At 51.7% G+C, this 19,447-nt stretch overlaps 1 protein-coding gene across 1 annotated transcript in view; it reads right to left on the reverse strand.

Annotated features, from left to right (window-relative positions):
* Positions 1 to 19,447, reverse strand: part of LOC144676457 (MAM domain-containing glycosylphosphatidylinositol anchor protein 1-like) — a gene marked incomplete at its 5' end in the record, with an annotated part of 48,901 nt that overhangs the window by 19,041 nt on the left and 10,413 nt on the right. The window contains one exon of the mRNA XM_078536872.1: positions 18,683 to 18,970. Coding sequence (XP_078392998.1) covers positions 18,683 to 18,970 — 288 coding nt within the window. The remainder of the gene's footprint in view (positions 1 to 18,682; positions 18,971 to 19,447) is intronic.

Genomic DNA, 19,447 nt, shown 5'->3' on the forward strand with positions numbered 1-19,447 from the left:
TCTGTCTATCTGTCTGTCTCTGTCTCACTGTCAGTCTCTGTTTCTCAGTCCGTCTCTGTCTCACTGTCCGTCTCTGTCTCACTGCCCGTCTCTGTCTATCTGTCTGTCTCTGTCTCACTGTCAGTCTCTGTCTCTCTGTCCGTCTCTGTCTCACTGTCCGTCTCTGTCTCACTGTCCGTCTCTGTCTATCTGTCTGTCTCTGTCTCACTGTCCGTCTCTGTCTATCTGTCTGTCTCTGTCTCTTGGTCGGACACTGTCTCTCTCTCCATCTATCTCTCTTTGGCTGTCTCTGTCTCACTGTCTGTCTCTGTCTCTCTCGGTCCATCTCTGTCTCTCGCTCCGTCTCTATCTCACTGTCCTTCCCTGCCTCTCTCTCCGCCTTTACCTCTCTTGTCTGTCTCTCTCTTGTCCATCTTTGTATTTCTGTCTCTCTTTCCATCTCTATCTCTCTGTCTGTCTCTGTCTGGCTGTCCGTCTCTGTCTTACTGTCTGTCTCATACTCACTGTCCATCTCTGTCCCTCTGTCTGTCTCTGTCGCACTGTCCACCTCTGATTCTTGGTCTGTCTCAGTCTCTCTGTCCGTCTCGGTCTCTGGGTCCATCATTGTCTGTCTGTCTCTGTCCCTCTGTCCATCTCCGTCTCTCCGTCTCTCCGTCTGTCTCTGTCCCTCAGTCAGTCTCTGTCTCTCTGTCCGTCTCTGTCTCTCTGTCCGTCTCTGTCTCACTGTCTGTCTCTGTCTCACTTTCCATCTCTGTCTATCTGTCTGTCTCTGTCTCACTGTCAGTCTCTGTCTCTCTGTCTGGCTCTGTCTCACTGTCCGTCTCTGTCTCACTGTCCGTCTCCGTCTATCTGTCTGTCTCTGTCTCTTGGTCGGACACTGTCTCTCTCTCCATCTATCTCTCTTGGTCTGTCTCTGTCTCACTGTCTGTCTCTGTCTTTCTCGGTCAATCTCTGTCTCTCGCTCCGTCTCTATCTCACTGTCCTTCCCTGTCTCTCTCTCCACCTTTACCTCTCTTGTCTCTCTCTCTCTCTTGTCCATCTTTGTATTTCTGTCTCTCTTTCCATCTCTATCTCTCTGTCTGTCTCTGTCTGACTGTCCGTCTCCGTCTTACTGTCTGTCTCATACTCACTGTCCGTCTCTGTCTCTCTGTCTGTCTCTGTCGCACTGTCCGCCTCTGAATCTTGGTCTGTCTCAGTCTCTCTGTCCGTCTCGGTCTCTCTGTCCGTCTCTGTCTCTCTGTCCGTCTATGTCTCACTGTCCATCTCTGTCACACTGTCCGTCTCTGTCTCACTGTCCGTCTCTGTCTCTCTGTCCATCTCTGTCTCTCTGTCCGTCTCTGTCTCACTGTCCGTTTCTGTCTAACTGTCCGTATCTTTCTCTCTGTCCGTCTCTACCTCACTGTCCATCTATGTCTCACTGTCTGTCTCTGTCTCACTGTCCATCTCTGTCTAACTGTCTCTGTCTCTTGGTGGGACACTGTCTCTCTCTCCGTCTATCTCTCTTGGTCTTTCTCTGTCTCACTGCCTGTCTCTGTCTCTCTCGGTCCATCTCTGTCTCTCGCTCTGTCTTTGTCTCATTGTCCATCTCTGCCTCTCAGTCCGTCCCTGTCTCTCTCAGTCCATCTCTGTCTCTCAGTCCGTCAATGTCTCTCTGTCCGTCACTGTCTCTCTGTCCGTCTTGGTCACTCTGTCCGTCTCTGTCTCTCTGTCCGTCTATGTCTCACTGTCCGTCTCTGTCACACTGTCCGTCTCTGTCTCACTGTCCGTATCTGTCCAACTGTCCGTCTCTGTCTCTCTGTCCATCTCTGTCTCACTGTCCGTCTCTGTCTCACTGTCCGTCTCTGTCTAACTGTCCATATCTTTCTCTCTGTCCGTCTCTATCTCACTGTCCATCTATGTCTCACTGTCTGTCTCTGTCTCACTGTCCATCTCTGTCTAACTGTCTGTCTCTGTCTCTTGGTCGGACACTGTCTCTCTCTCCGTCTATCTCTCTTGGTCTTTCTCTGTCTCACTGTCTGTCTCTGTCTCTCTCGTTCCATCTCTGTCTCTCGCTCTGTCTTTGTCTCATTGTCCATCTCTGTCTCTCGGTCCGTCAATGTCTCTCTCAGTCCATCTGTGCCTCTCGGTCCATCCCTGTCACTCTCAGTCCATCTCTGTCTCTCAGTCCGTCAATGTCTCTCTGTCCGTCTCTGTCTCTCTCGGTCCATCTCTGTCTCTCACTCCAACTCTGTCTCTTGCTCCATCTCTGTTTCTCTCGGTCCGTCCATGTCTCTATCGGTCCATCTCTGTCTCTCTGTCCATCTCTGTCTCTCTCGGTCCGTCTCTGTCTCTCTGTCCGTCTCTGTCTCTCTGTCCGTCTCTGTCTCTCTGTCCGTCTCTGTCTCTTGCTCCATCTCTTTCTCTCTGTCTGTCTCTCTGTCTCACTCTCTCCGCCTCTGTCTCCCTGTCCATCTCTGTCTCTCTCTGTCCATCTCCCTCTCTCTGACCCTCTCTGTATCTCTGTCCGTCTCTGTCTCCCTATCTGTATCTCTCTCTGTCCGTCTCTGTCTCTCTGTCTGTCTCTCAATCTCTGTCTGCCTGACTCACTGTGCATCTCTGTCTCTCTCTCTCCGTCTCTTTCTCTCTATCCATCTCTGTCTCTCTGTCTGTCTCTGTCTCCCTATCAGTCTCTGTCTCTCTGTCCATCTCTGTCTCTCTGTCTGTCTCTGTCCCTCAGACCGTCTCTGTCTCTTGCTCCATCTCTTTCTCTCTGTCTGTCTCTCTGTCTCACTCTCTCCGCCTCTGTCTCCCTGTCCATCTCTGTCTCTCTCTGTCCGTCTCCCTCTCTCTGACCCTCTCTGTATCTCTGTCCGTCTCTGTCTCCCTATCTGTATCTCCCTCTGTCCATCTCTCAATCTCTGTCTGTCTCTCAATCTCTGTCTGCCTGCCTCACTGTGCATCTCTGTCTCTCTCTCTCCGTCTCTTTCTCTCTATCCATCTCTGTCTCTCTGTCTGTCTCTGTCTCCCTATCAGTCTCTGTCTCTCTGTCCATCTCTGTCTCTCTGTCTGTCTCTGTCCCTCAGACCGTCTCTGTCTCTCTGTCCGTCTCTGTCTCTCTGTTCGTCTCTGTCTAACTGTCCGTATCTTTCTCTCTGTCCGTCTATTTCTCACTGTACGTCTCTGTCTCACTGTCCGTCTCTGTCTCTCTCTCCGTCTCTGCCTCACTGTCCGTCTCTGTCTCTCTGTACGTCCCTGTCTCACTGTCCGTCTCTGTCTCTCTGTCCGTCTCTGTCTCTCTGTCCATCTCTGTCTCACTGTACTTCTCTGTCTCACTGTCCGTCACTGTCTCTCTGTCCGTCTCTGTCTATCTGTCCGTCTCTGTCTCTCTGTCTGTCTCTGTCTCACTGTCCGTCTCTGTCTCCCTGTCCGTCTCTGTCTATCTGTCTGTCTCTGTCTCACTGTCTGTCTCTGTCTATCTGTCTGGTTCTGTCTCACTGTCCATCTCTGTCTAACTGTCCGTCTCTGTCTATCTGTCTGTCACTGTCTCACTGTCAGTCTCTGTCTCTCTGTCCGTCTCTGTCTCACTGTCCGTCTCTGTCTCACTGTCCATCTCTGTCTATCTGTCTGTCCCTGTCTCACTGTCCGTCTCTGTCTATCTGTCTGTCTCTGTCTCTTGGTCGGACACTGTATCTCTCTCCATCTATCTCTCTTGGTCTGTCTCTGTCTCACTGTCTGTCTCTGTCTTTCTCGGTCCATCTCTGTCTCTCGCTCCGTCTCTATCTCACTGTCCTTCCCGTTCTCTCTCTCCGCCTTTACCTCTCTTGTCTGTCTCTCTCTCTTGTCCATCTTTGTATTTCTGTCTCTCTTTCCAACTCTATCTCTCTGGCTGTCTCTGTCTGACTGTCTGTCTCTGTCCTGCTGTCTGTCTCATACTCACTGTCCGTCTCTGTCTCTCTGTCTGTCTCTGTCGCACTGTCCGCCTCTGAATCTTGGTCTGTCTCAGTCTCTCTGTCCGTCTCGGTCTCTCTGTCCATCTCGGTCTCACTGTCCGTCTCTGTCTCACTGTCCATCTCTGTCTAACTGTCCATATCTTTCTCTCTGTCCATCTCTGTCTCACTGTACGTCTCTGTCTCTCTGTCCGTCTCTGTCTCTCTGTCCGTCTCTGTCTAACTGTCCGTATCTTTCTCTCTGTCCGTCTCTATCTCACTGTCCATCTATGTCTCACTGTCTGACTCTGTTTCACTGTCCGTCTCTGTCTAACTGTCTGTCTCTGTCTCTTGGTGGGACACTGTCTCTCTCTCCGTCTATCTCTCTTGGTCTCTCTCTGTATCACTGTCTGTCTCTGTCTCTCTCGGTCCATCTCTGTCTCTCACTCCGTCTCTGTCTCTTGCTCCATCTATGTTTCTCTCGGTCCGTCCCTGTCTCTATCGGTCCATCTCTGTCTCGCTGTCCGTCTCTGTCTCTCGGTCCGTCTCTGTCTCTCTGTCCGTCTCTGTCTCTCTGTCCGTCTCTGTCTCTTGCTCCATCTCTTTCTCTCTGTCTGTCTCTCTGTCTCACTCTCTCCGCCTCTGTCTCCCTGTCCATCTCTGTCTCTCTCTGTCCGTCTCCCTCTCTCTGACCCTCTCTGTCTCTCTGTCCATCTCTGTCTCTCTGTCTGTCTCTGTCCCTCAGTCCGTCTCTGTCTCTCTGTCCGTCTCTGTCTAACTGTCCGTATCTTTCTCTCTGTCCGTCTCTGTCTCACTGTATGTCTCTGTTTCACTGTCCGCCTCTGTCTCTCTGTCCGTCTCTGTCTATCTGTCCATCTCTGTCTCTCTGTCCGTCTCTGTCTCACTGTCCGTCTCTGTCTCTCTGTCCGTCTCTCTCTCTCTGTCCGTCTCTGTCTCTCTGTTCGTGTCTGTCTAACTGTCCGTATCGTTCTCTCTGTCCGTCTCTGTCTCACTGTACGTCTCTGTCTCACTGTCCGTCTCTGTCTCACTGTCCGTCTCTGTCTCTCTCTGTCCATCTCGGTCTCTCGGTCTGTCTCTGTCTGACTGTCCGTCTCTGTCTTACTGTCTGTCTCTGACTCACTGTCTGTCTCTGTCTCTCTGTCTGTCTCTGTCGCACTGTCCGCCTCTGAATCTTGGTCTGTCTCGGGCTCTCTGTCCGCCTCGGTCTCTCGGTCCATCACTGTCTCTCTGTCTGTCTCTGTCCCTCTGTCCGTCTCTGTCTCTCCGTCTGTCTCTGTCACTCAGTCCGTCTCTGTCTCACTGTCCGTCTCTCTCTCACTGTCCGTCTCTCTCTCACTGTCCGTCTCTGTCTCTCTGTACGTCTCTGTCTCACTGTCCATCTCTGTCTCTTTGTCCGTCTCTGTCTCTTGGTCCATCTCTGTCTCACTGTCCGTCTCTGTCTCTCTGTCCATCTCTGTCTCACTAACTGTCTCTGTCTAACTGTCCGTATCTTTCTCTCTGTGCGTCTCTGTCTCTATGACTGTCTCTGTCTCTCTGCCCGTCTCTGTCTCACTATCCGTCTCTGTCTAATGGTCCGTATCTTTCTCTCTGTCCGTCTCTGTCTCTCTGTCCGTCTCTGTCTCACTGTCAGCCTCTGTCTAACTGTCCGTCTCTGTCTATCTGTCTGTCTCTGTCATACTGTCCGTCTCTGTCTCTCTGTCCGTCTCTGTCTAACTGTCCGTCTCTGTCTCTCTGTCGGTCTTTGTCTCACTGTCCGTCTCTGTCTCTCTGTCCGTCTCTGTCTCACTGTCCGTCTCTGTCTATCTGTCTGTCTCTGTCTCACTGTCTGTCTCTGTCTATCTGTCTGGCTCTGTCTCACTGTCCGTCTCTGTCTAACTGTCCGTCTCTGTCTATCTGTCTGTCTCTGTCTCACTGTCAGTCTCTGTCTCTCAGTCCGTCTCTGTCTCACTGTCCGTCTCTGTCTCACTGCCCGTCTCTGTCTATCTGTCTGTCTCTGTCTCACTGTCAGTCTCTGTCTCACTGTCCGTCTCTGTCTATCTGTCTGTCTCTGCCTCACTGTCCGTCTCTGTCTATCTGTCTGTCTCTGTCTCTTGGTCAGACACTGTCTCTCTCTCCATCTATCTCTCTTGGTCTGTCTCTGTCTCACTGTCTGTCTCTGTCTCTCTCGGTCCATCTCTGTCTCTCGCTCCGTCTCTATCTCACTGTCCTTCCCTGTCACTCTCTCCGCCTTTACCTCTCTTGTCTGTCTCTCTCTTGTCCATCTTTGTATTTCTGTCTCTCTTTCCATCTCTATCTCTCTGTCTGTCTCTGTCTGGCTGTCCGTCTCTGTCTTACTGTCTGTCTCATACTCACTGTCCGTCTCTGTCTCTCTGTCTGTCTCTGTCGCACTGTCCGCCTCTGATTCTTGGTCTGTCTCAGTCTCTCTATCCGTCTCAGTCTCTGGGTCCATCATTGTCTCTCTGTCTGTCTCTGTCCCTCTGTCCATCTCCGTCTCTCCGTCTCTCCGTCTGTCTCTGTCCCTCAGTCAGTCTCTGTCTCTCTGTCCGTCTCTGTCTCTCTGTCCGTCTCTGTCTCACTGTCTGTCTCTGTCTCACTGTCCATCTCTGTCTATCTGTCTGTCTCTGTCTCACTGTCTGTCTCTGTCTATCTGTCTGTCCCTGTCTCACTGTCAGTCTCTGTCTCTCTGTCAGTCTCTGTCTCTCTGTCTGTCTCTGTCTCACTGTCCGTCTCTGTCTCACTGTCCGTCTCTGTCTATCTGTCTGTCTCTGTCTCTTGGTCGGACACTGTCTCTCTCTCCATCTATCTCTCTTGGTCTGTCTCTGTCTCACTGTCTGTCTCTGTCTTTCTTGGTCCATCTCAGTCTCTCGCTCCGTCTCTATCTCACTGTCCTTCCCTGTCTCTCTCTCCACCTTTACCTCTCTTGTCTGTCTCTCTCTCTTGTCCATCTTTGTATTTCTGTCTCTCTTTCCATCTCTATCTCTCTGTCTGTCTCTGTCTGACTGTCCGTCTCCGTCTTACTGTCTGTCTCATACTCACTGTCCGTCTCTGTCTCTCTGTCTGTCTCTGTCACACTGTCCGCCTCTGAATCTTGGTCTGTCTCAGTCTCTCTGTCCGTCTCGGTCTCTCTGTCCGTCTCTGTCTCTCTGTCCGTCTATGTCTCACTGTCCGTCTATGTCTCACTGTCCGTCTCTGTCACACTGTCCGTCTCTGTCTCACTGTCCGTCTCTGTCTCTCTGTCCGTCTCTGTCTCTCTGTCTGTCTCTGTCTCACTGTCCGTCTCTGTCTAACTGTCCGTATCTTTCTCTCTGTCCGTCTCTATCTCACTGTCCATCTATGTCGCACTGTCTGTCTCTGTCTCACTGTCCGTCTCTGTCTAACTGTCTCTGTCTCTTGGTGGGACACTGTCTCTCTCTCCGTCTATCTCTCTTCGTCTTTCTCTGTCTCACTGCCTGTCTCTGTCTCTCTCGGTCCATCTCTGTCTATCGCTCTGTCTTTGTCTCACTGTCCATCTCTGTCTCTCGGTCCGTCTCTGTCTCTCTGTCCGTCTCTGTCTCTCTGTCCGTCTCTGTCTCTTGCTCCATCTCTTTCTCTCTGTCTGTCTCTCTGTCTCACTCTCTCCGCCTCTGTCTCCCTTTCCATCTCTGTCTCTCTCTGTCTGTCTCCCTCTCTCTGACCCTCTCTGTATCTCTGTCTGTCTCTATCTCCCTATCTGTATCTCTCTCTGTCCCTCTCTTTCTCTCTGTCTGTCTCTCTCTCCCTCTGTCCTTCTCTCAATCTCTGTCTGTCTCTCAATCTCTGTCTGCCTGACTCACTGTGCATCTCTGTCTCTCTCTCTCCGTCTCTGTCTCTCTATCCATCTCTTTCTCTCTGTCTGTCTCTCCCTATCAGTCTCTGTCTCTCTGTCCGTCTCTGTCTCACTGTACGTCTCTGTCTCACTGTCCATCTCTGTCTCACTGTCCATCTCTGTCTCTCTGTCCGTCTCTCTCTCTCTCTCCGTCCCTGTCTCTCTGTCCGTCTCTGTCTCACCGTCCGTATCTTTCTCTCTGTATGTCTCTGTCTCACTGTCCGTCTCTGTCTCTCTGTCCGTCTCTGTCTCTCTGTCCGTCTCTGTCTCACTGTCCATCTCTGTCTCTCTGTCCGTCTCTGTCTCACTTTCCTTCTCTGTCTCTCTGTCCATCTCTGTCTCACTATCCCTCTCTAACTCTCCGTATATTTCTCTCTGTCCGTCTCTGTCTCTCTGACCGTCTCTGTCTCTCTGTGTGTCTGTCTCTCTCTGTCCGTCTCTCCCTCTCTGTCCGCCTCCCTCTCTCTGACCCTCTCTGTATCTCTGTCCGTCTCTGTCTCCCTATCTGTCTCTCTCTCTGTCCGTCTCTGTCTCTCTGTCTGTCTCTGTATCTCTCTCTCCGTCTCTGTATCTCTATCCATCTCTGTCTCTTTGTCTGTCTCTCTCTCTCTGTCCGTCTCTGTCTCTCTGTCTGTCTCTGTCTGTCTGTCCATCTCTGTCGCTCTCTCTATCTGTCTCCCTCTCTCTGGCCCTCCATGTCTCTCTGTCTGTCTCTGTCTTTCTGTCTCCCTATCTGTCTCTCTCTCTGTCCATCTCTCTCTCTCTGTCTGTCTCTGTCTCTCGCTCCATCTCTCTCTCTCTCGGTCCGTCTCTGTCTCTCTGTACGTCTCTGTCTCGCTGTCGCTCTCTCTCTGTCTCTCTGTCCGTATCTCAATCTCTGTCTGTCTCTCAATCTCTGTCTGCCTGACTCACTGTGCATCTCTGTCTCTCTCTCTCTGTCTCTGTCTCCCTATTCATCTCTGTCTCTCTGTCTGTCTCTGTCTCCCTATCAGTCTCTCTCTCTGTCCGTCTCTGTCTCTCTGTCTGTCTCTCTCTCTTTGTCCACCTCTCCCTCTCTGTCCGTCTCTGTCTCTCTGTCCATCTCTGTCTCTCTCTCTGTCTGTCTCCCTCTCTCTAACTCTCAATCTCTCTCTGTCCATCTCTGTCTCTCTGTCTGTCTCTCTCTCTGACCCTCTCTGTATCTCTCTCCATCTCTGTCTCCCTATCTGTCTCTCTCTCTGTCCGTCTCTGTCTCTCTGTCTGTCTCTCTCTCTTTGTCCATCTCTCCCTCTCTGTCCGTCTCTGTCTCTCTGTCCATCTCTGTCTCTCTCTCTGTCTGTCTCCCTCACTCTAACCCTCCATGTCTCTCTGTCTGTCTCTGTCTCTCTGTCTCCCTATCTGTCACTCTCTCTGTCCGTCTCTCTCTCTGTGACCATCTCTGTCCTTCGGTCCATCTCTCTCTCTCTCGGTCCGTCTCTGTCTTTCAGTCCGTCTCTGTCTCTTTGTCTGTCTTTGTCTCCCTATCAGTCTCTGTCTCTCTGTCCATCTCTGTCTCTCTGTCTGTCTCTCTCTCTGACCCTCTCTGTATCTCTCTCCGTCTCTGTCTCCCTATCTGTCTCTCTCTCTGTCCATCTCTGTCTCTCTGTCCGCCTCTGTCTGTGTCTCTCTCTTTGTCCGTCTCTCCCTCTCTGTCCATCTCTGTCTCTCTGTCCATCTCTGTCTCTCTCTTGGTCCATCTCTCTCTCCCTAACCCTCTCTGTCTCTCTGTATGTCTCTGTCTCTCTGTCCATCTCTGTCTCCCTATCTGTCTCTCTCTCTGTCCGTCTCTGTCTCTCGTTCCATCTCTGTCTCTCTGTCCCTCTCTTTCCCTCGGTGCATCTCTCTCTCTCTCGGTCCGTGTCTGTCTCTCTGTCCGTCTCTGTCTCTCGGCCCATCTCTGTCTCTCTGTCCGTCTCTGTCTCTCTGTCCATCTCTGTCTCTCGGTCTGTCTCTGTCTCTCGCTCCATCTCTCTCTCTCTGTCCATCTCTGTCTCTCGCTCCATCTCTCTCTCTCTCAGTCCATCTCTCTCTCTCTCGGTCCATCTCTCCCTCTCTCGGTCCGTCTCTGTCTGTCTCTCTCTCTTTGTCCGTCTCTCAATCTCAGTCTGTCTCTCAGTCTCTGTCTGCCTGACTCACTGTGCCTCTCTCTCTCCGTCTCTGTCTCCCTATCCATCTCTGTCTGTCTGTATCTGTCTCCCTATCACTTTCTGTCTCTCTGTTCATCTCTGTCTCTCTGTCTGTCTCTGTCTATCTGTCTGTCTCTGTCTCTTGGTCGGACACTGTCTCTCTCTCCATCTATCTCTCTTGGTCTGTCTCTGTCTCACTGTCTGTCTCTGTCTCTCGTTCCATTTCTGTCTCTCTGTCTGTCTCTTTCCCTCGGTCCATCTCTCTCTCTCTCTCGGTCCGTGTCTGTCTCTCTGTCCGTCTCTGTCTCTCGCTCCATCTCTGTCTCTCTGTCCGTCTCTGTCTCTCGGTCCATCTCTCTCTCTCTCGGTCCATCTCTATCTGTCTCGGTCCGTCTCTGTCTGTCTCTCTCTCTTTGTCCGTCTCTCAATCTCAGTCTGTCTCTCAATCTCCGTCTGCCTGACTCACTGTGCCTCTCTGTCTTTCTCTCTCCATCTCTCTCTCCCTATTCATCTCTGTCTCTCTGTCTGTCTCTGTCTCCCTATCAGTCTCTGTCTCTCTGTCCATCTCTGTCTCTCTGTCTGTCTCTCTCTCTGACCCTCTCTGTATCTCTCTCCGTCTCTGTCTCCCTATCAGTCTCTCTCTCTGTCCATCTCTGTCTCTCTGTCTGTCTCTCTCTCTTTGTCCATCTCTCCCTCTCTGTTCGTCTCTGTCTCTCTGTCCATCTCTGTCTCTCTCTCTGTCTGTCTCCCTCTCTCTAACCCTCCATGTCTCTCTGTCCTTCTCTGTCTCTCTGTCCATCTCTGTCTCTCGGTCTGTCTCTGTCTGACTGTCCGTCTCTGACTCACTGTCTGTCACTGTCTCTCTGTCTGTCTCTGTCGCACTGTCCGCCTCTGAATCTTGGTCTGTCTCGGTCTATCTGTCCATCTCGGTCTCTCGGTCCATCAGTGTCTCTCTGTCTGTCTCTGTCCCTCTGTCCGTCTCTGTCTCTCCGTCTGTCTCTGGCCCTCAGTCCTTCTCTGTCTCACTGTCCATCTCTGTCTCTCTGTCCTTCTCTGTCTCACTGTCCATCTCTGTCTCTCTGTCCTTCTCTGTCTCACCGTCCATCTCTGTCTCTTTGTCCGTCTCTGTCTCTCTGTCCATCTCTGTCTCACTGTCCGTCTCTGACTCTCTGTCCATCTCTGTCTCACTGTCCTTCTCTGTCTCTCTGTCCGTCTCTATCTCACTAACCGTCTCTGTCTAACTGTCCTTATCTTTCTCTCTGTCTGTCTCTGTCTCACTATCCGTCTCTGTCTAATGGTCCATATCTTTCTCTCTGTCCGTCTCTGTCTCTCTCTCCGTCTCTGTCTCACTGTCCGTCTCTGTCTAATGGTCCGTATCTTTCTCTCTGTCCGTCTCTGTCTCTCTCCCCGTCTCTGTCTCACTATCCGTCTCTGTCTAACTGTCCGTATCTTTCTCTCTGTCCGTCTCTGTCTCTCTGTCCGTCTCTGTCTCACTGTCCGCCTCTGTCTAACTGTTCGTCTCTGTCTATCTGTCTGTCTCTGTCTCACTGTCCATCTCTGTCTCTCTGTCCGTCTCTGTCTAACTGTCCGTCTCTGTCTATCTGTCAGTCTTTGTCTCACTGTCCATCTCTGTCTCTCTGTCCGTCTCTGTCTCTCTGTCCGTCTCTGTCTCACTGTCCGTCTCTGTCTATCTGTCTGTCTCTGTCTCACTGTCTGTCTCTGTCTATCTGTCTGGCTCTGTCTCACTGTCCGTCTCTGTCTAACTGTCCGTCTCTGTCTATCTGTCTGTATCTGTCTCACTGTCCGTCTCTGTCTATCTGTCTGTCTCTGTCTCACTGTCCGTCTCTGTCTATCTGTCTGTCTCTGTCTCTTGGTCTGACACTGTCTCTCTCTCCATCTATCTCTCTTGGTCTGTCTCTGTCTCACTGTCTGTCTCTGTCTCTCTCGGTCCATCTCTCTCTCTCGCTCCGTCTCTATCTCACTGTCCTTCCCTGTCTCTCTCTCCGCCTTTACCTCTCTTGTCTGTCTCTCTCTTGTCCATCTTTGTATTTCTGTCTCTCTTTCCATCTCTATCTCTCTGTCTGTCTCTGTCTGACTGTCCGTCTCTGTCTTACTGTCTGTCTCATACTCACTGTCCGTCTCTGTCTCTCTGTCTGTCTCTGTCACACTGTCCGCCTCTGATTCTTGGTCTGTCTCAGTCTCTCTGTCCGTCTCGGTCTCTCGGTCCATCACTGTCTCTCTGTCTGTCTCTGTGCCTCTGTCCATCTCCGTCTCTCCGTCTGTCTCTGTCCCTCAGTCAGTCTCTGTCTCTCTGTCCGTCTCTGTCTCTCTGTCCGTCTCTGTCTCCTGTCCGTCTCTGTCACACTGTCCGTCTCTGTCGCGCTGTCCGTCTCTGTCTCACTATCCGTCTCTGTCTAACTGTCCGTATCTTTCTCTCTGTACGTCTCTGTCTCACTGTCTGTCTCTGTCTCTCTGTCCGTCTCTGTCTCACTGTCCGTCTCTGTCTCACTGTACATCTCTGTCTCTCTGTCCGTCTCTGTCTCACTGTCCGTCTCTGTCTAACTGTCCGTATCTTTCTCTCTGTCCATCTCTGTCTCTCTGTCTGTCTCTGTCTCTCTGTCCGTCTCGGTCTCACTGTCCGTCTCTGTCTAACTGTCCATATCTTTCTCTCTGTCCGTCTCTGTCTCACTGTCCATCTCTGTCTATCTGTCTGTCTCTGTCTCACTGTCCATCTCTGTCTATCTGTCTCTCTCTATCTCTTGGTCGGACACTGTCTCTCTCTCCGGCTATCTCTCTTGGTCTGTCTCTGTCTCTCTGTCTGCTCTGTCTCACTGTCTGTCTCTGTCTCTCTCGGTCCATCTCTGTCTCTCGGTCCATCCCTGTCTCTCTCGGTCCATCTCTGTCTCTCGGTCCGTCAATGTCTCTCTGTCCGTCTCTGTCTCTCTTGGTCCATCTCTGTCTCTCAGTCCATCTCTGTCTCTCTGTCCGTCTCTGTCTCTCGCTCCGTCTTTGTCTCACTGTCCGTCTCTGTCTCTCAGTCCATCAATGTCTCTCTGTCCGTCTCTGTCTCTCTCGGTCCATCTCTGTCTCTCAGTCCGTCTCTGTCTCTCTGTCCATCTCTGTCTCTTGCTCCATCTCTGTCTCTCTCGGTCCGTCCCTGTCTCTCTCGGTCCATCTCTGTCTCTCTGTCCGTCTCTGTCTCTCTTGGTCCGTCTCTGTCTCTCAGTCTGTCTCTTTCTCTCTGTCCGTCCCTGTCTCTATCGGTCCATCTCTGTCTCTCTGTCCGTCTCTGTCTCTCTCTGTCCGTCTCTGTCTCTCTCGGTCCATCTCTGTCTCTCAGTCCGTCTCTGTCTCTCTGTCCGTCTCTGTCTCTTGCTCCATCTCTTTCTCTCTGTCTGTCTCTCTGTCTCACTCTCTCCGTCTCTGTCTCCCTGTCCATCTCTGTACGTCTCCCTCTCTCTGACCCTCTCTGTATCTCTGTCCGTCTCTGTCTCCCAATCTGTCTCTCTCTCTGTCCGTCTCTGTCTCTCTGTCTGTCTCTCTCTCTCTCTGTCCGTCTCTCAATCTCTGTCTGTCTCTCAATCTCTGTCTGCCTGACTCACTGTGCATCTCTGTCTCTCTCTCTCCGTCTCTGTCTCTCTATCCATCTCTGTCTCTCTGTCTGTCTCTGTCTCCCTATCAGTCTCTGTCTCTCTGTCCATCTCTGTCTCTCTGTCTGTCTCTGTCTCTCTGTCTGTCTCTGTCTCCCTTTCTGTCTTTCTCTCTCTGTCCGTCTATGTCTCGCTGTCTGTCCTTGTCTCTCTCTCTCCGTCTCTGTCTCTCTATCCATCTCTGTCTCTCTGTCTGTCTCTGTCTCCCTATCCATCTCTGTCTCTCTGTCCATCTCTGTCTCTCTCTCTCTGTCTGTCTCTGTTTCCCTATCTGTCTCTCTTTCTGTCCGTTTCTGTCTCTCTGCCCGTCTCTGTCTCTCTGTCTGTCTCTGTCTGTCTGTCGCCCTATCTGTATCTCTCTCTGTCCATCTCTCCCTCTCTGTCTGTCTCTGTCTCTCGCTTCATCTCTCTCTCTCTCGGTCCATCTCTGTCTCTCTGTCCGTCTCTGTCTCTCTGTCGCTCTCTGTCTGTCTCTCTATCTCTGTCCATCTCTCAATCTCTGTCTGTCTCTCAATCTCTGTCTGCCTGACTCACTGTGCATCTCTGTCTCTCTCTCTCCATCTCTCTCTCCCTATTCATCTCTGTCTCTCTATCTGTCTCTGTTTCCCTATCAGTCTCTGTCTCTCTGTCCATCTCTGTCTCTCTGTCTGTCTCTATCTCTGACCCTCTCTGTATCTCTCTCCGTCTCTGTCTCCCTATCAGTCTCTCTCTCTGTTCGTCTCTGTCTCTCTATCTGTCTATCTCTCTTTGTCCATCTCTCCCTCTCTGTCCGTCTCTGTCTCTCTGTCCATCTCTGTCTCTCTCTCTGTCTGTCTCCCTCTCTCTAACCCTCCATGTCTCTCTGTCTGTCTCTGTCTCTCTGTCTCTTTGTCTCCCTATCTGTCTCTCTCTGTCCGTCTCTCTCTCTGTGTCCATCTCTGTCTCTCGCTCCTTCTCTTTCTCTCTGTCCGTCTCTGTCCCTCGGTCCATCTCTCTCTCTCTCGGTCCATCTCTTTCTTTTGGTCCGTCTCTGTTTCTCTGTCTGTCTTTGTCTCCCTATCAGTCTCTGTCTCTCTGTCCATCTCTGTCCCTCGGTCCATCTCTCTCCCTCTCTCAGTCCGTTTCTGTCTCCCTATCAGTTTCTGTCTCTCGGTCCATCTCTGTCTCTCTGTCTGTCTCTCTCTCTGACCCTCTCTGTATCTCTGTCCATCTCTGTCTCCCTATCTGTCTCTCTCTCTGTCCGTCTCTATCTCTCTGTCTGTCTGTCTCTCTCTCTGTCCGTCTCTTCCTTTCTGTCCGTCTCTCTCTCTCTGTCCGTCTCTCTCTCTCTGTCCGTCTCTCCCTCTCTGTCCGTCTCTCTCTCTCTGTCCGTCTCTCCCTCTCTTTCCGTCTCTGTCTCTCATTCCATCTCTGTCCCTCGGTCCATCTCTCTCTCTCTCGGTCCATGTCTGTCTCTCTCGGTCCATGTCTGTCTCTCTGTCCGTCTCTGTCTCTCGGTCTGTCTCTGTCTCTCGCTCCATCTCTGTCTCTCTGTCCGTCTCTGTCTCTCGGTCCATCTCTCTCTCTCTCTCGGTCCATCTCTCTCTCTCTCGGTCCGTCTCTGTCTGTCTCTCTCTCTCTGTCCGTCTCTCAATCTCTGTCTGTCTCTCAATCTCTGTCCGTCTCTCCCTCTCTGTCCATCTCTGTATCTCTGTCCATCTCTCTCTCTCTGTCCATCTCTGTCTCTCTGTCTGTCTCCGTTTCCCTATCTGTCTTTCTCTGTCCATCTCTGTCTCTCTCTGTCTGTCTCTGTCTCTGTCCATCTCTGTATCTCTGTCCGTCTCTGTCTCCCTATCTGTCTCTCTGTCCGTCTCTGTCTCTCTGTCTCTCTGTCTGTCTCTGTCTCCCTATCAGTTTCTGTCTCTCTGTCTGTCTCTCTCTCTGACCCTCTATGTCTCTCTGTCTGTCTCTCTCTCTGACCCTCTTTGTAGCTCTGTCTGTCTCTGTCTCCCTATCTACCTCTCTCTGTCCGTCTCTCCCTCTCTGTCCGTCTCTGTATCTCTGTCTGTCTCTCTCTCTCTGTCCGTCTCTCCCTCTCTGTCCGTCTCTGTATCTCTGTCCATCTCTGTCTCTCTGTCTGTCTCTGTCTATCTGTCTGTCTCTGTCTCTCGGTCGGACATTGTCTCTCTCTCTCCGTCTATCTCTCTCGGTCTGTCTCTGCCTCTTGGTCTGTCTCTGTCCCTCTGTCTGCTCTGTATCTCGGTCCATCTCTGTCTCTCTCGGTCTGTCTCTGTATCTTGGTCCATCTCTGTCTCTCGCTCTGTCTTTGTCTCACTGTCCACCTCTGCCTCTCGGTCCGTCTCTGTCTCTCTCAGTCCGTCTCTGTCTCTCAGTCCGTCTCTGTCTCTCTATCCGTCTCTGTCTCTCTGTCCGTCTCTGTCTCTCTGTCTGTCTCTGTCTCCCTATCAGTTTCTGTCTCTCTGTCTGTCTTTCTCTCTGACCCTCTATGTCTCTCTGTCTGTCTCTCTCTCTGACCCTTTTTGTATCTCTGTCTGTCTCTGTCTCCCTATCTACCTCTCTCTGTGTCCGTCTCTGTCTCTCTGTCTGTCTCTGTCTCCCTATCTACCTCTCTCTGTGTCCATCTCTGTCTCTCTGTCTGTCTCTGTCTCCCTATCTGCCTCTCTCTCTGTCCGTCTCTGTCTCTCTCTCTCTGTCCGTCTCTCCCTTTCTGTCCGTCTCTGTCTCTCTGTCCGTCTCTGTCCCTCGGTCCATCTCTCTCCCTCTCTCAGTCCGTCTCTGTCTCCCTATCAGTTTCTGTCTCTCTGTCCATCTCTGTCTCCCTATCTGTCTCTCTCTCTGTCCGTCTCTAACTCTCTGTCTGTCTGTCTCTCTCTCTGTCCGTCTCTCCCTTTCTGTCCGTCTCTCTCTCTCTGTCCGTCTCTCCCTCTCTGTCCATCTCTCCCTCTCTGTCCGTCTCTCCCTCTCTGTCCGTCTCTCCCTCTCTGTCCGTCTCTGTCTCTCTGTCCATCTCTGTCTCTCTCTCCGTCTGCCTCCCTCTCTCTGACCCTTTATGTCTCTCTGTCCGTCTCTGTCTCTTTGTCTGTCTCTGTTTCCCTATCTGTCTCTCTGTCCGTCTCTGTCTCTCTGTCCATCTCTGTCTCTCTCTCTGTCTGTCTCCCTCTCTCTAACCCTTCATGTCTCTCTGTCTGTCTCTCCATCTCTGTCCATCTCTGTCTCTTGGTCCGTCTCTGTCTCTCTGTCCGTCTCTGTCCCTCGGTCCATCTCTGTCTGTCTCTGTCTCCCTATCAGTCTCTGTCTCTTTTTCCATCTCTGTCTCTCGGTCCGTCTCTGTCTCTCTGTCTGTCTCTGTCTCCCTATCAGTCTCTGCCTCTCTGTCCGTCTCTGTCCCTCGGTCCATCTCTGTCTGTCTCTGTCTCCCTATCAGTCTCTGTCTCTTTCTCCATCTCTGTCTCTCGGTCCGTCTCTGTCTCTCTGTCTGTCTCTGTCTCCCTATCAGTCTCTGTCTCTCTGTCCATCTCTGTCTCTCTCTTGGTCCGTCTCTCTCTCTCTCACCCTCCATGTCTCTCTGTCTGTCTCTGTCTCTCTGTCTGTCTCTCTTTCCCTATCTGTCTCTCTCTCTGTCCGTCTCTCCCTCTCTGTCCGTACCATACTCTCTGTCCGTCTCTGTCTCTCTGTCCATCTCTGTCCCTCTCTCTGTCTGTCTCCCTCTCTCTGACCCTCCATGTCTCTCTGTCTGTCTCTGTCTCTCTGTCTCCCTAACTGTCTCTCTCTCTGTCCATCTCTCTCTCTGTCCATCTCTGTCTCTCTGTCTGTCTCTCAATCTCTGTCTGCCTGACTCACTGTCCATCTCTCTCTCTCTGTCCGTCTCTGTTTCTCTTTCCGTCTCTCTCTCTCTCTGTACGTCTCTCACTCTCTGACCCTCTCTGTCTCTCTGTCCGCCTCTGTATCTCTGTCCGTCTCTGTCTCCCTATCAGTCTCTGTCTCTCTCTCTCTGTCTGTCTCTCTCTCTCTGTCCATCTCTGCATCTCTGTCCTTCTCTGTATCTCTTGCCCGTCCCTATATCTCTGTCTCTCTGTCTGTCTCTGTCTCTCTGTCTGTCTCTGTCCTCTGTACGTCTCTCTCTCTCTCTCCCTCCATCTCTGTCTCCCTATCCATCTCCCTTTCTCTGTCCATCTCTCTCTCTCTCTCTCTGTCCATCTCTCACTCGCTGTCCATCTCTGTATCTCTGTCCTTCTCTGTATCTCTTGCCCGTCCATATATCTCAGTCTTTCTGTCTCTCTCTCTCTCTCTCTGTTCGTCTCTGTCTCTCTCTGTCCATCTCTGCCTCTCCATCCGTCTCTCTCTCTCGGTCTGTCTCTCTCTCTCTCGGTCCATCTCTGTTTCTCTCCATCTCTCTCTCTGTCCATCTCTGTCTCTCTCTGTCCATCTCTGTCTCTCTCTCTCTCTCCCTCCATCTCTCTCTCTTCTTCTCTGTCTCAATGTCCATTCTCTGACTCATTGTCCCTCTCTGTCTCTCTCTTCATCTGTCTCTCTCTCTCTCCATCTTTGTCTCTCTCTCCGTCTTTGTCTCTCTGCCTTTCTCTGTCTCTGTCTCACTGTCTGTCTCTGTCTCTCTCTCTGTCTCTCTCTCTGTCTCTGCCTCTCGGTCTGTCTCTGTCTCTCGGTCTGTCTCTCTCTCAGTCTGTCTCTCTCTCTTGGTCTGTCTCTGTCTCTCTCTCTGTCTCTCTCTCTGTCTCTGTCTCTCTGTCGCTCTCTCTCGGTCTGTCTCACTGTCTGTCTCTGTCTCTCTCTCTGTCTCTGTCTCTCTGTCTCTCTCTCTCTCTCTGTCTCTCTCTCAGTCTGTCTCTCTCTCTTGGTCTGTCTCTGTCTCTCTCTCTGTCTCTGTCTCTCTGTCTCTCTCTCTCTCTCTGTCTCTGTCTCTCGGTCTGTCTCTCTCTCGGTCTGTCTCTCTCTCTCTCTCAGTCTCTCTCTCTCTGTCTCTCTCTCTCAGTCTGCCTCTCTCTCTCTCAGTCTGTCTCTGTCTCTCGGTCTGTCTCTCTCCCTCAGTCTGTCTCTGTCTCTCGGTCTGTCTCTGTCTCTCGGTCTGTCTCTCCCCTTGGTCTGTCTCTCCCCTCGGTCTGTCTCTGTCTCTATACTCACACAACACATTGAGTTGAACGAATCCCTCTCTGGGTTTAACGTTTAAGCTGTTGTACTGTCCCGTGCGGCAGCGGTAAGTTCCGCTCATCTCCCGGGAGACATTGTCCATCCGGAGGGTTCCATCCAGACTCTCCCTCTCCTCTTCTCCCCATGTCAAACTCTGCTCCTTATCCAGCTGTGACCACAGCACCACTGGCTTTGGCTTTCCACTGGCCACACATCGTAACTCTGCCACTGTGCCTTCCTCAGCCTGGACCACATCACTCAACACCTCAATCGCAGGGGGCACTGCAGGAGAACAGAGCGGGAGAGACAGCAAGGGAAATAACAGACAGAGAGAGAGAGACAGAGAGAGAGAGACAGACAGGGACAGAGAGAGAGAGACAGGGACAGAGAGAGAGAGAGACAGGGACAGAGAGAGAGAGAGAGAGACAGGGACAGAGACAGAGAGAGAGAGAGACAGGGACAGACAGAGAGAGACAGGGACAGAGAGAGAGAGAGAGAGAGACAGGGACAGACAGAGAGAGACAGGGACAGAGAGAGAGAGAGAGAGAGACAGGGACAGACAAAGAGAGACAGGGACAGAGAGAGAGAGAGAGAGAGACAGGGACAGACAAAGAGAGACAGGGACAGAGAGAGAGAGAGAGAGAGAGAGACAGGGACAGAGAGAGAGAGAGAGAGAGAGACAGGGACAGACAGAGAGAGACAGGGACAGAGAGAGAGATAGAGAGAGAGACAGGGACAGAGAGAGAGAGACAGACAGGG

The sequence above is a fragment of the Cetorhinus maximus genome, unplaced genomic scaffold (genome assembly GCF_964194155.1).
Source record: "Cetorhinus maximus unplaced genomic scaffold, sCetMax3.hap1.1 HAP1_SCAFFOLD_1619, whole genome shotgun sequence".
Lineage (NCBI taxonomy): Eukaryota > Metazoa > Chordata > Chondrichthyes > Lamniformes > Cetorhinidae > Cetorhinus > Cetorhinus maximus.